Raw genomic sequence first — 15,180 nt, 5'->3', positions numbered from 1 at the left:
CCCACTTGCTTTTTATTTACTACCACATAGGATGAAAGAATAAAGTTGTTGCCCCTATGTAGGTAGTTTTTAACACACTTTCACACTTTATATTCACTCTGCCCCTCCTTGCCTTATTGAGTTGGTAGATCCAACACGTGCTTTGCACTCCTGCTGCTTCCCATTTGGGTAAGTCGTAGCCCACAAGGGGTACCTTGCGGTCCCCGTAAGCTTGGAGGAACCCAATGATGAAGCATGTGGGTGAGTGAGGGTTTTCGTCCATAACTATGTTGTGTCCCCTTCCCTTCTGCTTTCACATTACTCTTTTTAGTGCTACCCTATATATTGTGTGTATTATGATTAGGGGAGTAGTATAGGATAGATTTTCTATTTTGTAGCATAGTCCTCCTCCAGACCCTTTTGTGTGTGATATATATTAGTACAGTCTTCTGATCTGTGGGTCACTTTAATGCATTTTTCTTTACTCTTGAACTGGTCACATACTATTTAGTTGGGATTTAGTTCTAACCTTTTTGAACAAGGGATTTTTAGACTAGGCACTATGACTGAGAACACAGGTCTAGCTTTTGATGATGATATGGTCCAAGCCATTTTGCAGACACCAAGTATTTTAGACACACAGATTACACAGACACTTGCACTAACAGATGAATGGAACAAACTAACTAATTTGAAGAGGCAACATATACGTACTGCTCTACATGCAGCAATTCTCACTGAATACTTGAGAGCCAACATAGCCCCGCAGGGCTTAGTGGTCTCTAATGCTCCTAAATTGTTCCTTGATAATAAAGATTTCAAGATCAATTGGTTGAAAATAGCTTGGAAGTGTTCTAGAGATTGGCTCATTCTATTAATTACTACAGAGAAAGAAACATCAGATCTCTGGTTAATAGAAATTCAAACATTAGAGAACCAGTTAAAATGTTCTGCACAGATCACCTTTTAGAAAAAACGTTTAGAAGAAATTACTAAAACCCTTAATGAAACAAAGGATGACCTCATTAAATATAAGGTGAATAAATTGAAAAAAAATATGGATAGATTTACTCAAGAGAAAATCTACCCATATATAACTGATGGATGTACTACACTCCCAAACAAAAAGACCAACCGCAGAGGAGCACGTGGATGGCGCCGAAATACAGATGAATGGACCTCACACTCCGATGACTGGAGTCAGTCAGATGATTCAGGATTCAGTGATTCTGAGACCTTGCAATACACTGGACAAATGACAATTTGCACACAGGCCACCGCAGAATGTATGGTGGCCACCACAACCTTGGCAGTTCCATCTGCCACCTTTTCAACCATTTCCCTACCAAGGACCAGGTTACCAAGGACCTTTTTTAGGTCAGATCAGTGGACGAAGAGGAAGACGAGGAAATACAAGAGGCCGTCAACCGGAGCCATGACTGGAACAACAGAGACCCCAAGTACAATGGGATCCCTCCCTGAAGCAACGGATCAAGCGGAGCATGTCGGGCGCATCGACCAGTGCCACAATGACCTAATAGTTAATTTAAGTCGGAAAGTTCTTAACCCCTTGGAAATTACGATTCTAAATAAAGGACTAGGGTTTGTCACTACCCACATGGGGGATAATTTTAAAATCCACCCAGAACTTTTTGCTTTTTTTCGCAAAATCCGCCTCTCCTTTTTCTTTGAGAATTCTCTGGGTATGAGACCAGAACATTCGGATAATACTGGCCTGAGGACCCAATCTACTCTTCTGCCCACATTACCACAACTACCCTCAGAGGTAGTGACTTTTAAAAAAGCAGTGTTAAAGTCCTTCAATGCTGAGAAAGGTCAAGCTAGACAACCATTCTGTAATATGGATAAAGCAGAAGAACGGTGTGCACATGAACTAGGAACTGATCCCCTGATTGGTATTAAACAAGCAGATAAGGGTGGGGCCACCGTTGTGATGGATGCTCTAGCCTACCATACAGAATGCCTGCGGCAATTACAAGACACCAAATACTACAAGCCAATCATACGAGATCCCACTACGAGTCTACAGAAGACTATTTGTAGTCTTGCGAAGGAGGCAGTAGAAGCTGGGTGGATTACGAAGAATGAGGCAGAATTTTTGACACCTAAGCACCCTAAGATCCCGGCATTTTATATCCTGCCGAAAATACATAAAATCCAGAGGCCCCCTCCTGGTCGGCCTATAGTCTCTGGCATTAGTTCATTGCTTGAACCACTGTCACAATTCGTAGACTGGTTTCTTCGACCTTTGGTGGCCAAGATGCCATCTTATCTGCAGGACACCAAACATGTTCTGTCCTTCCTTACCACTATTGATTTCAATCCGGCTGTACACCTCATGGCTTCATTTGATGTAGAAGTCCTTTATATGAATATTCCCCAAGAAGATACTCTTCGGACTATTGAACATCTACTGGAAGATAAGTCTCGTAGTGACCAGACTCCCACGTCTTTTGCGATGAAATGTGCCAGTCTAGCTATGAGAGATAATTTTTTCTCTTTCGAAGGACAACTATACTGGCAGGTGACTGGCACTTCAATGGGCAGCACCTGTGCCCCAGTATGGCCAATCTGTTCATGCACTGGTTTGAAGAAACATACATTTACCCAGTGTTAAATCCCTTCCACAGCAAATTGTTGCTGTGGAAGCGGTACATCGATGACATTTTGGTAATCTGGGAGGGTGATCCACAATCCTTAATAGATTTTTCAACCTGGCTGAATTCCCTGAATATACATCTAAAATGTACTTGTGAATCTAGTAATGAGACGCTATCATTCCTTGATCTTAGATTATATCCTAAAGATGGGAAGATATATATAGAACTGTACCAGAAGCCGATGGCTCATAATGCTCTTTTAAACTATCAAAGTTTTCATCCTCGTGCCCTCCGAGATAATCTCCCGGTGGGCCAATTCCTGTGGTTGAGGAGAAATTGTCCCGAACTTAGTATGTATTACAAACATGCATCCAATCTGAGTGAACATCTTCTGACACGCCATTACCCTACACATTTGGTACGGAGAGCGCAAAAAAGAGCCCGGAATAATAATCGCCAGGCACTGTTAGAGACGTATGATAAACCCTCTACTGACCGTTTGGTATGTATCAGCACATTTAGCCATCTCAGTACTACGATCAAGAAAGCCATTAATTACAACTGACACATCTTGAACAAAGGCAAAAAGGTTTGTGAGAGACCATTTTTTGCCTTTGAATGGAGTAGGAATCTTGGCAATATTTTGGTACACTCTAGACCCAGGTTTTCTCGTTTGACTGGACAGTTGCGGACTATCCATACCGGTACACCTGTCCAAGGCCACTTCCCTTGTGGGACCTGCGTAGTTTGTCATCTAACCATACAGACATCACAACTGGATTTGGGACTTAAAACACCTTGGTTACTAACTAGCCACACCAACTGTAATTCTGAGGCAGTTATTTACCTGAAACAATGTCCCTGCAAGTTAAACTACGTGGGTATGACCACTCGAAAAGTTAAAACAAGGATGATCGAACATAAGAGCTCAATGAAATGTAAGAAGTCCAATACTAAACTTACCCGACATTTTCTTGATGCTGGACACACAGAGGAAGAATTTTGTTGGGTGGTATTAGACAAACGTCACTATCATAGAAATATGGGACCCCTTGAGACCATTCTGTTCCATAGAGAACAACAATGGGTGTTCAGATTAGGCAGCCACCAATGAGGTTTTAATGATGATATACCCTGGTGTTCAGTGTGATTGAGAAAGATAAAAAAATAAAAAGATATGAAATATTCATATGACATACGGCTGTATGTCTTGCTCATATTTACCAGTTACTTTTGCTCTATATCAAGTTATAAGGACAACATGTACGTTGTTACATGTTTTCCACATTACAACACCAGAACTTGTACATGCCTAGATTTTTATACAATATACATCTTTTAGGGTCGGTCTTCTATACTAGAGTCTGCCTCTTGTTAGATGTTGGGGAAAGAGTTTTCTTTTACGTTTTACATTCTCCCGTGTTTGATATTTATACTGTGGGCCACGACCGTAAGAAAAAATTAATTCAGCCCCTGGGAACAGACCATATCCATGACGGAAGGTTTATAAGAAACGAGACTTGGTTACTATGGTAACCTGATGCGAGACCGGCATGACATGTTACGCACACGCTGCACGCTACGTCTCATTCACACCACTTCCGTATTAAAGAGCGCGTCTCTACCGTATGATACTCCCTCCAGAGTTTACATGGAGCACCATAACGGCATCTGAGGTGAGCGCTGCCTTAGTGACTACTGTTTGAAAGGATTTTTGTAAAGACCTCATGTTTAATTTTATAGTCGGGTCATTTACAGTTACAGACTTCTACAGAGGCACACGTTTTAAAGTAGCGGGTACTCCATATGACAATATGATATGCTGCTTTTAGATACACATTTTGTTATCTTTGAGAGAGGTCTGTATAGGCTAATACTGATATTGAGCGGTTATACCACATGGCGCATTGTTAGTGTTACGTATATACTTGCCTCGTCCTCTGTATATTCACCAAGGGTCTGAACTTGACTTTACCCACGCCTATACATTAACTTTATCATGTCTGGGTAGATTTACGGATATATACATAGGCATTTGTTTTAGTTTAGTAGACCCATGATACTGCGTGCTACTATAATTGTCCACATACAGGTCTCACCTCTGACATAGTCATTAAATGGCTACATTTAGTTTTAGTTTTTATTTACTACCAAGAGACTTGCGAGCACATATACTACTGCCCTGTGTGCTTTGTTTGTGCTTTTATCTTGGTGGTGGTTTGTATATTGTGCTGAACCATACAGTTTTATCATGTCTATGTATTCCAATTTGTTATCCCTACTAGAGGAACCGATTGGTGGGAAACTCTGTAGATGGTTGAGTTGGAATAACTATATTGACTTCTAGGTAAGAGTTTTTACTTTTTTTAAAACAGAGTGAAGGGTGATGGTACACATTGGTGGTCTTTTATACCAATTGACATGAGATGTTTCTCTTTGCTCATTGTTTTGAAGAGCCCTCTTACCTAAAACTACTGACTGTTACATGCATCTGATGGTCAAGAATTGAGCCTTAAGTACCACTTTTATTATGATTTATGGACTTTAGCAGAGTGACGGTATAAATCTAGATCCTAATGAATGCCCTGAACTTGATTGTCAACTTAGCAGAAACATGTTGATCATTAGAGAGGGTATATATCTATAACCCTACTCCCACTTGCTTTTTATTTACTACCACATAGGATGAAAGAATAAAGTTGTTGCCGCTATGTAGGTAGTTTTAAAACCCACTTTCAGACTTTATATTCACTCTGCCCCTCCTTGCCTTATTGAGTTTGGTACATCCAACACGTGCTTTGCACTCCTGCTGCTTCCCATTTGGGTAAGTTGTAGCCCACAAGGGGTACCTTGCGGTCCCCATATGTTTGGAGGAACCCAATGATGAAGCATGTGGGTGAGTGAGGGTTTTCGTCCACAACTATGTTGTGTCCCCTTCCCTTCTGCTTTCACATTACTCTTTTTAGTGCTACCCTATATATTGTGTGGGTATTATGATTACGGGAGTAGTATAGGATAGATTTTATTTTTTGTAGCATAGTCCTCCTCCAGACCCTTTTGTGTGTGATATATAGTATTTATCAAGAAGCAGGGCTACATTAACAGTCCATTCACTATTTACTGAGGTGAATACCTCTTCTTAAAATGGGCTCTATTCAGCTCGAATTCATTGTAATAGGAATCTGATGAAATGAGGCCAAAAGTTTGTTTTTAAAGATTCAGCAGCAAATGGGTTCACAATGCATTGTTTACTTGCGTAAGGGGTCAACAAAATGAACAGTGCTCATTTTTTTCTTAGGCAAATCGCCCTTCTCAAGTTGACTGCCACCACAGATGGAACGCAGTGTCCTGTAGGTCCATTAAGAAGGTGCCCTGTCCAAAACAATTATTGTTACACCATGTTGAAAGTAAATCTAGAATGTAAGACACATTGATGTGCAAAAAGGCAGTGTCTTATTAATGAGTTGGCCTGTGCAGATGAACAGTATGCTAGTCGTAAATATGTAGTTCGGGGTTGGTGTGATGCTCAGCATTAATTAACCCTCGACCTGACTTAAGCACTCTCCCCACTGCGATCTGACCTGCCCTCATTATATGAACCCACCCTCTAAACAGAGGGTGGGTTCATATAATGAGGGCAGATCAGATCACAGTGGGAAGAGTGCTTAAGTCAGGTTGAGGATGAGTTAACCAAGAAGACCTTTTTGAAGGTTACTAGACAGGCACTTGGGCAGAGGGATGGAGGCGGAGAGTTCCAGATTCTCGTGGCAGTTCCAGAGAAAGACTGGTTAATGTAACCTTCCAGTTGCAGGGCCCGATTCACAGAACTAACTTAAGACAAAATCCTAAACTTACTACCATTATGGTATTCACAGAAGGCACTTACTCATTTTGGTATTCACAGAAGGCACTTACTCATTTCGGTATTCACAGAAGTTAGGAGTCCTAACTTTAGGACTCCTAAATGCCTTCTGTGAATACTGAAAGTCTTAAAATTTGGATTTTTCTCAGTTTAGTAGTAGTATAGTTAGGACTCCTAAATGCATTCTGTGAATACCGAAAGTCTTAAAATTAGGATTTTTCTCAATTTAGTAGTAGTAAAATTAGGACTCCTAACTTTAGGACTCCTAAATGCCTTCTGTGAATACCGAAACCCTTATAATTAGGATATTTCTCAGTTTAGTAGTAGTATAGTTAGGACTCCTAACTTTAGGACTCCTCAATGCCTTCTGTGAATACCGAAAGTCTTAAAAATAGGATTTTTCTCAATTTGGTAGTAGGAAAGTTAGGACTCCTAACTTTAGGACTCCTAAATGCCTTCTGTGAATACCAAAAGCCTTAATATTAGGATTTTTCTCAGTTTAGTAGTAGTAAAGTTAGGAGTTCTAACTTTAGGACTCCTAAACTGAGAAAAATCCTAATATTAAGACTGTCGGTATTCACAGAAGGCATTTAGGAGTCCTAAAGTTAGGACTCCTAACTTCTGTGAATACAAAAGTGAGTAAGTGTCTTCTGTGAATACCAAAATGAGCAAGTGCCTTCTGTGAATAAGAAAATGGTAGTAAGTTTAGGATTTTGTCTTAAGTTAGTTCTGTGAATCAGGCCCACAGGGATTAAAGCAGCAGCATCCAGCAGCATCTATTAAAGTACAGCCTGAAAAAGGACTCAAACGAACTGAGTAAGGGCCAGTTGTCTTTAGTGCCACAATACTAGACTACTATGCATTGCATTTTCTTTTACTTTCCCTACATCACTATTTCAACAACCATGAACCTACTTTACACACCGAATACTGCAAAGAATCACAATGACAACTTGAATACATGACTATTACTCTGTGTGCTCTGCAGAGAGGCCAGAGATTGGATTTGTGTATTCTGAACACCTTTCTCACCCACTGGCAGGCACTGACAAACTTGCTCTGGCTTTAGCCTCAACTCCAAAGGGCTAAATCGTGGCCTAAAATAAACACCTGGAGGTGACTCCGTTAAAAGTGTGCAGTATACAAGAATAATCTGCTGCACGTAAACAAATACAAAAACACAAAGTCTGGAAATAGCCAAAAGTCTTGGGGAGTGAATGAATAAACAAAGCATTTGAAAAATAAATAGGAACTACATCGCTGACATGGATTACCTTACCGTTTCTAACTTTCAGTTTTAAGAAATAGATCAGTGTTTTTGCCAGTACAGTTAAGAATATGAACATAGGGCCTGATTGGCTCGATTGTTTGTCTCTGCTAAAACAAAATAATAATGCAAAAGCTGGCAATCATGCATGGCAGGCAGGAGGTCCTACCTGACCTATACAAGAGTGAGTGAGGCACACATTCTTATCCTGCGTCCCAATCCAGTAGTGTTGGCCAATCCTTCAGAGGTTGGCGTCACAGTCGCAGACAGAGGTAGTCTCCTGCACACCAGTCCTCCATCTGATTCCACTGCCGAAGCAGCCTCATGTAACCTCTACCTTTCCCAACTAATCACAGGGTAGGGTGGGGTGGAGTGGGGCAGTTAGGCTTGCTAACCACACCCACCCTGTGATGACTTGGGAAAGGGCGGGTGGTGAGGCAGCTTGAAAAATAATTGAGAAGCAGCCCTGGGATGTCCTGGCTTATTCTGTTGACGCCTTGAGCTGCTTCTAAATCTGACACTACATCGAATCATAAGTAGGTGGTCTCTGATGACCCCCAAATATATCATGCCAGGGCAGGCAACATGTCAGCCTGTAGGCTGCATAACATTTACCACAGCTAAAACTGTTATACTAGCACAAGCACACCAGTGCATGTGCCTCATTATAACTGCCTTACGGTCTGCCTGATATCACGTCTGTGTTACTGAGCGTCACATCTGGAAGGACAAGCAATAAACCGTCCTTTTAAAGAAATGTGGACTCTACTTGTTTTTTGCAATTACCATCCATATGGCTTGCAACACTGGAAGGGCAGAGCTCCCCTGAAAAAAACAGTTTTCAAGGTTTTCACATTGCCTGCTCCATGTTATGTCAGACTTATTTAGCCTGGTATCCCTCAATGCCTAGAAGCCTACTTACATAGCACCTACACTTTCATTGTTTTTTGTGTCTACACCTTAAAGGACTATACAGTGAAAAGAGACAAAGAACAGCTCTCTTTCCTCAGTACTACAGCTCTAGTAAAAATATACATTCTAGAACGTTAACTGTGTTAGACAAAAGAGTCACATATTGGATGAGTTCCATCTAATAGCATTGCCTACAAAAATCCAGGAGAGTACTATCTGCAAGGATCAGAATGAGATATCATCATTGTACCTTGGGCCAACATCACCTCAAGTCAATGATTTTTAGGTCTCGCCTAGCTTTGCGGCACGCATACGGTGCTCGCTCGGTGAGACATGTTGTTAGAGAGGAGATTTTACAAAGGAACTTGAAGCCCGCCTCTCATTTTCATTGGGTCGCATCAGCGTTTATGGTAAAGGCTGGCTTCCCATTGAAAAGGAGGCTACTTGGTAACCACCCTTTCTCATTTTCGTCCAGCCCATCCGGACTGGATTGTCTGCTTCACAGCTGTCGTGAAGAAATTTCTTATCGAAAGAGGTGTGTTATCTAGTCCGGATGGGCCGTCCGAAAAAGAGACAGAGCGGTAGAAGGACACCCGGGTTCCAGAGTGGGAGGGCCTTGCCAGGTCTGACATTCCATGTGCACTGCCTCTTTAAGGCGGACTGTTGTTTTGTCCTGTTGTATAAGTTGCAGATTTTATCGTGAACTCCCGTTCTAATATGGGTGTCTTGCTGAAATGCTGCAGACTCGGTGGAAGTTTGCATTACAGGCGTTTCTAGATTCAAATAAAAGACATACAGTCGGGTCATTTACAGGCGCCTCATCTCCCAAAAACACACATATATCCAGGAAAATACCTGTATTTAGTTTTTGTTCTCCAATATGAAAAAATATGGTTTAAATTGCTACACATTTTAATTATCTCATACTTATTTTTCTAATTTTTCTTATAGTGCCCTACCACATTTCTCTCGCCCACCGTAAGTGTTTACGGTAACCGGATTTACCAACATGGCCACCACACATGTAGCCACCCTGTATGCTGCTAGCACAGATGCTTGCTCGATAACTTATTAGAAACATGCTGCGGTAGAGGGCGGGGTCTAGTAGGGCGGGAGGCCTACTAATTATGACCTATCTTCGGCAAGAAAAAGCCAGGACTTGCTTCAACCCTTCACCATTCACCGGGCACAGATACAAACGTAGACGCTGATTGGGTAATATTTCGGTTAGAAGATACTTGGTTGGATACTCTACACGTCACTTACTATTATGTTTCGCCCTCCTTCGTTTGTGATAAGAGAGTCTAAGGATAGACTCGTGATTCGGAGGTCACCAGGAAGATACCATGGCTGCTCTAGTCAGAAGGTCCTGTAGTTTGCTCAGAAGCTACTGCAAGCATGGCATCCTTGCAATGGGTAAGAATGTAGCCCCTCCCTCCTGCATGAAAGATGTCATTCAGCACCAGCACTATAGAGGGCCCCTTGGTATGGGTATCATATCCATGTCAGGCTTCTTGCATTGCCCTCCCTCTTTTATATTACCATAATTAAATTAAATATTCTTGCGGCACTGCGTCCTACCTACGTAACTGCATATTGCTTTTCAATTATTTTTTATTTATTGCTTATTTCTGTAACTTTGCAGTCTATGCTCTTTTAGAAGCGAACGAGTTTCGGGTAAACACATTTCTATCCCGACACAGTAGCAACAGATTGTTTGTTTTCAGGTTCAGCCACGTCAGCCACAGTCCAGTATTCTGGTGTAAATACATGGGCAGTTGTATAGAATCTTGTGACAATCCTATATTTTTTTAACGCGTTTTGACTCTTAATCATCAATAGTTACTCCATTTGGAATCACTGTACGGCGCCGTCAAGCGCAAAATCAGCGGACGATAAAGATAGGTGCGTCACCTATCATAGTGAGCACTTGAATACAGAACTTGGATTTGACTACGTTCATTGGAAATATTCCATGTTGTTTTTTTGAGCAATTGCGGACTTTAAGAAAATTCGGAGACAAACCGAAGGTTGTCATTTGGGATTAATTTCACTTGTGGATTGATACCACACTAATTTTGAAGAAATAGCGTTTGATTTACTGATCCGGGTACATTCGTGACCATCTTTTTGGAGTATTTCGACTACTGCCCTGAGGAAGCCCTATTCAGGGCGAAACGCGTTGCCCGCACTTTGGCTGCATTATTCCATCACCTTACGTCATATGTGGTCCAAGTATCTATTAAAGGATCAGATTTAACATCATTGAAGAGTCTGGATTGATTCACTTGTCTTGCATTTGTACATTTTGAAACGTTATTGTTGCCTCTCTGTGCTTTTTAAAGATTTTTAGGATTATAGAGGTACCAAATAAAAATTGCCATTTTCTCCAGTTCATATCTCAATCCCTTTAATATTGAAAGAACTCCACATACTACAATACCTATTAGTCAGAGTTGCACTGTATAGGAAAATGAGCAAAAATCCTATAAAACCGATTGAAGTGAAGCAGATTAATCACATCCGTGCACATGCAATACCTCTGTTAAGTATTAAAAAGCTGCATTTCCGTAGCCACATGCATCAAGTTTAGAAATGAACGGAATCTAGGAACTAACATGGATAAACTAATAGTGGCTTAGAGAGACAAAAATGTAAACTAGTTTAATGTATCTTTCCCTTGTTAACTGACAGTATAGGTTGAAGCCTAATGTATTTTACTTCGAGTCTGCTGCTTAATATTACAAATAAAAATGTCAAACCAAAACCCAGAGAAAGAGAAACATTTTGTTGCACATTTATAAGTGCAGATCTATTAGGGGACAACTTGTAGAGATTTATAGATGTTAAATGCTTGTGTTGAAAGCAGCTACTGAATCGGAGTGCTGCATAATTCAGTATATTGTCCTGGCGCAAATTCATGGTACAACAGTCTGTATGCCATAATGCGAAGTCCAATACAAGCAGGGTGGAATATCACATAGAGCTATTGTTTTTGGGAAGAAAACAGTGTTGTTATACCGGCATGACAACCAGGTGGAAGAGGAGTAAATATATATAACCTGCCTGTAACTAGGCAAATGGAGGAAGTCGTGGCTTGTGGCTCTTAGTCTGATGAGTAATGTTGTTGGGGTCTGCTGGCCAAAGAGTGGACTTTACTGTGTGTACTCAGGGCACAGATGAGAATGCCAACAACAAGAAGGGGCAAAGTGGGCAGCCTGAGGAGTATAGTTAATGTGGTGATCTATTAGGTATTTTGTTCCCCATTGATATAGTGCTTACACTCAAAACCAAAGCAGTGTGGATGTTCTCATAGTGGAAACCATCTGTGCTATCAATGTACAGAGATTCCTTGCCCTCTTCAAAGGAGTTATGTGCCTGTTACATGGATGCCTTTGAGGACTGCTTTGATAACTCCTATGAGGGAGATGATGGAAGTGTTTCTCCTAGGGAGTGTGGCTATTTGAATCTCTTATTAAATGACACTGGGTTTAGAATGGACGGCCGCGGAGGAATACAATGAATTTGAGAAGCACCGTCCATTACATAGCTTCTAATTGAATTGTTTCTCTGCCATGATTTTGCACTATGGATGTGGTTGTCAAAGTCCCGGCTGATAAAGATCTCATTATATACGTATTGGCCGTCTTGCGGACCTAGAATCATAGTTTAATAAATTGATCTCACAGAATATGCATGCTGGCAAGCATTTTAGTGAGCAAATAAATATATTACTTCTTTTGAGGGTTTGAAGGTCAAAAAAGAGAGATATGACTTTAAAAACAGAATTGTTTTTTGCAACCTGCCTGCTCATGTGTTGTAACAATATGGAATAGAACTGCTGTCAAGAATTTCTTTAAGGTTATTTCAACAAAAGATGTTTAATCAGGAATGTGAATGAAAAACTCTTTCATTTCACTTTTTTCAAAGTGATTCACTACACGTGGGAAAGGCTTGTTTTTAATATTTATACGAAGTACCCAAAGAGAGCCGATCACACACTTTGCATGTGTAGAAGCTGAGTCATGTAGACTGTCTCTATCAAGTATTTTATTCTATCTAGCTGTCTGACTCACTTTAAAATGTGCTGTTATTATGAAGAGTGGAAATGCTTTACCAAAGAATTAAATGGTTTCTGGCACAAAGAGGTAATGTTGGTTGATTGCCTGAATGGTCAAGTAGTTGGAAGGTAGACGTGTTCCTTCTAGTGTCCTACTTTGATGAGAATTATGGCATCCGCTGGAAATAGGTTTCGGTCTGGTTTTCAGTAGGGGCAAAACGAATCACTTGAGTAAAAAGGAAGGTGACCATTTCTGTACAATACAAGTTGCAACTTCAGACTAACTGGCATGGCCACTCATTCTTGCCTAACATACCAGAAAGTCATAAACAGAAGGCTATATGGAAGGGGCCCCTTTTTTCCTTTCTAAATATTTCCAGGGCACAGACAGGGATATCGCAGAAATCACTGTGGCCATGGGGAAGTATTCTACACCACATGGATCACTGGGACAGGTCACAACAAAGTATCTCTACTTCTTTTCGTAAGTTCACTCTGGATCAATCTCTGGGATATCTTTTCTATTTTGTGATGCTAATTATTACACAACAGTCCAATTTTTCACAATTTAAATGGTTGTTAGTTAGGAATCAGAAGACCTTGGGCAGGCACCAAAGCACACTTCCTAGAACAGAGATTTGCACATGCACAGTTGCCCACCCTTCCGAGGACAGAACTTCCTATTTTTCGGAATGCTTAGAGAACAGTGATAAGTCTTTATTTTGCTGCACAATGACTAATAAGAGAATAACTTACTGGATCTGTCTCACCAACTGAAACTTGTTCGGAAAAGCGGACCTTCACTGGATTAGATCTTAGCTTCGCCTTCTTGGCAGCACTGATGAAAGCAGATTTTGGGGACTAAAAAAGAAAAAAGAAATCTCATCATAATATTCGTGGTCAGGAATAGGTTTAACTTCACAGGATAGCAACATGAAATACATTGGCAAAACATGCAATAGGCCAGTGGTAGTAGTAAGGAATTAATATGCACAATCTGAAGTCAGAATTCTAGTAATAATATACTTTAGATAATGCTGTAGAAACACAAAAAGTAGTTTTAATATTAAGGGAAACACAGGTGGTAACACAGATATAGTGACAATAGGTAAAAAGTGCCTGTGTGTGAGCGTATCTGAAATATATGCATGGCTGGATCAATACACTTTGGATTTCATTACAAATGTGACTTGCACATAAGGACAGAATGAATAGTTGTGTAATTAATACAATAGATGACAAAGCTCACCATTTGAGCATAATGTTAAACAGAGATTGAATGCCCTTTGAGGAGGTAATCTGGAGAGCACTTCCCTTTAAGAAACCTGCTATAAATTCATGTTGTTCATCAGAATTTAATTGCTCCATGGCTTTTGCAAAACTAAGCCTCATTACAGCATATGTATGTTGTTCCTTTGCAGAAAATATATTCATATAACATACTCTATGAGCAGACCAACCTCAATCAATCATACAAAAGGTGATGGGAGGAATGGTTGCAAATACTCTAACCAGTGGCAACTGCTTGGGGTATCATTCCAACCCATTGTTTTTGGCCACTCTAGACAAAGGCCAGCCTTATGCAACCGGTACTGACTGTGCTCCTCATAGGAACAGTCTATCCTTAACTGCCAGACAAAACACCCTCCATAAGGAAAACAAGCAACCCTAGACAAGTTTTGAACTTGTTATCCCTATTCAGACAGGTATATTTTGGATCCTAATGCACAGTGTGCAAAGGGCAAAAGTCTGGACATATCCTTAGCCAATTAAAGCGTAACATCAATCACACAAAATGCGATGTAATTAATTTTTGCAAAAAGATGCCCCTGATATAGAAATGTGGCATCTAGGGCCTTCATTGAGCCGATACAGATTTTAGATCTGCAAAGTATGGACTGCAAGCTATTGGTGTGGATTTCACCTGGCACATCTGTCTTTTGGTCCTATCCCAATACAAGTTAAATAACAACTGAGCAAAGTTCAGGATTTTGGTGGTGGTGGTCATTTGCGCAATAAGACCAAATTCAAAATGGACATAGAAGTGCTCAATTCTAAAGTTACAGTGGCTTTGAATGTAGGATGAAGTAGGTGAAGGCAATGACTTCCTATGGGTATTAAGATAAGACATATGGCAATTAAAACTAAATGAAAGTTATATATCAGGTCACCATCTTCCTTCTGAATTATTATTCCAAAAATCTGGCATGATGGTAGACATTGTTTTATTATGCTGTTACCCTCATCTAGTAGCGATGGCCAATTCATAACATAAGTAGCACGTTTGAGTTTTAATGCAATATGGCCCAACCCCAAATATAATGAAGCACTATGTTCTAGAACAACAATGTTTAGAAAGCCAGAGAAGAAAAAAGTACAGCAAATTGTCAGAATAAGCCAATGCAAAAAGAACGATTCCAGTAGCCGGTATGGTCATAATTTGACTGGGACCTAAATGCAATTCATTTTACAGGAACTA

The 15,180-nt window shown here is 40.5% G+C and overlaps 1 protein-coding gene across 1 annotated transcript in view; it reads right to left on the bottom strand.

The window, feature by feature from the left end:
- The window catches only part of FRMPD3 (FERM and PDZ domain containing 3), a 1,009,771-nt gene that overhangs the window by 521,513 nt on the left and 473,078 nt on the right, over window positions 1-15,180 (bottom strand). The window contains exon 5 of the mRNA XM_085607691.1: window positions 13,458-13,562. Within this exon, the coding sequence (XP_085463817.1) occupies window positions 13,458-13,562 (105 nt within the window). The remainder of the gene's footprint in view (window positions 1-13,457; window positions 13,563-15,180) is intronic.

Source organism: Triturus cristatus, chromosome 5_2 (assembly GCF_964204655.1).
Source record: "Triturus cristatus chromosome 5_2, aTriCri1.1, whole genome shotgun sequence".
NCBI classification, from domain to species: domain Eukaryota; kingdom Metazoa; phylum Chordata; class Amphibia; order Caudata; family Salamandridae; genus Triturus; species Triturus cristatus.
Note: the sequence above shows the minus strand (reverse complement) of the source record. Positions and strands in the feature narration are given on the sequence as shown.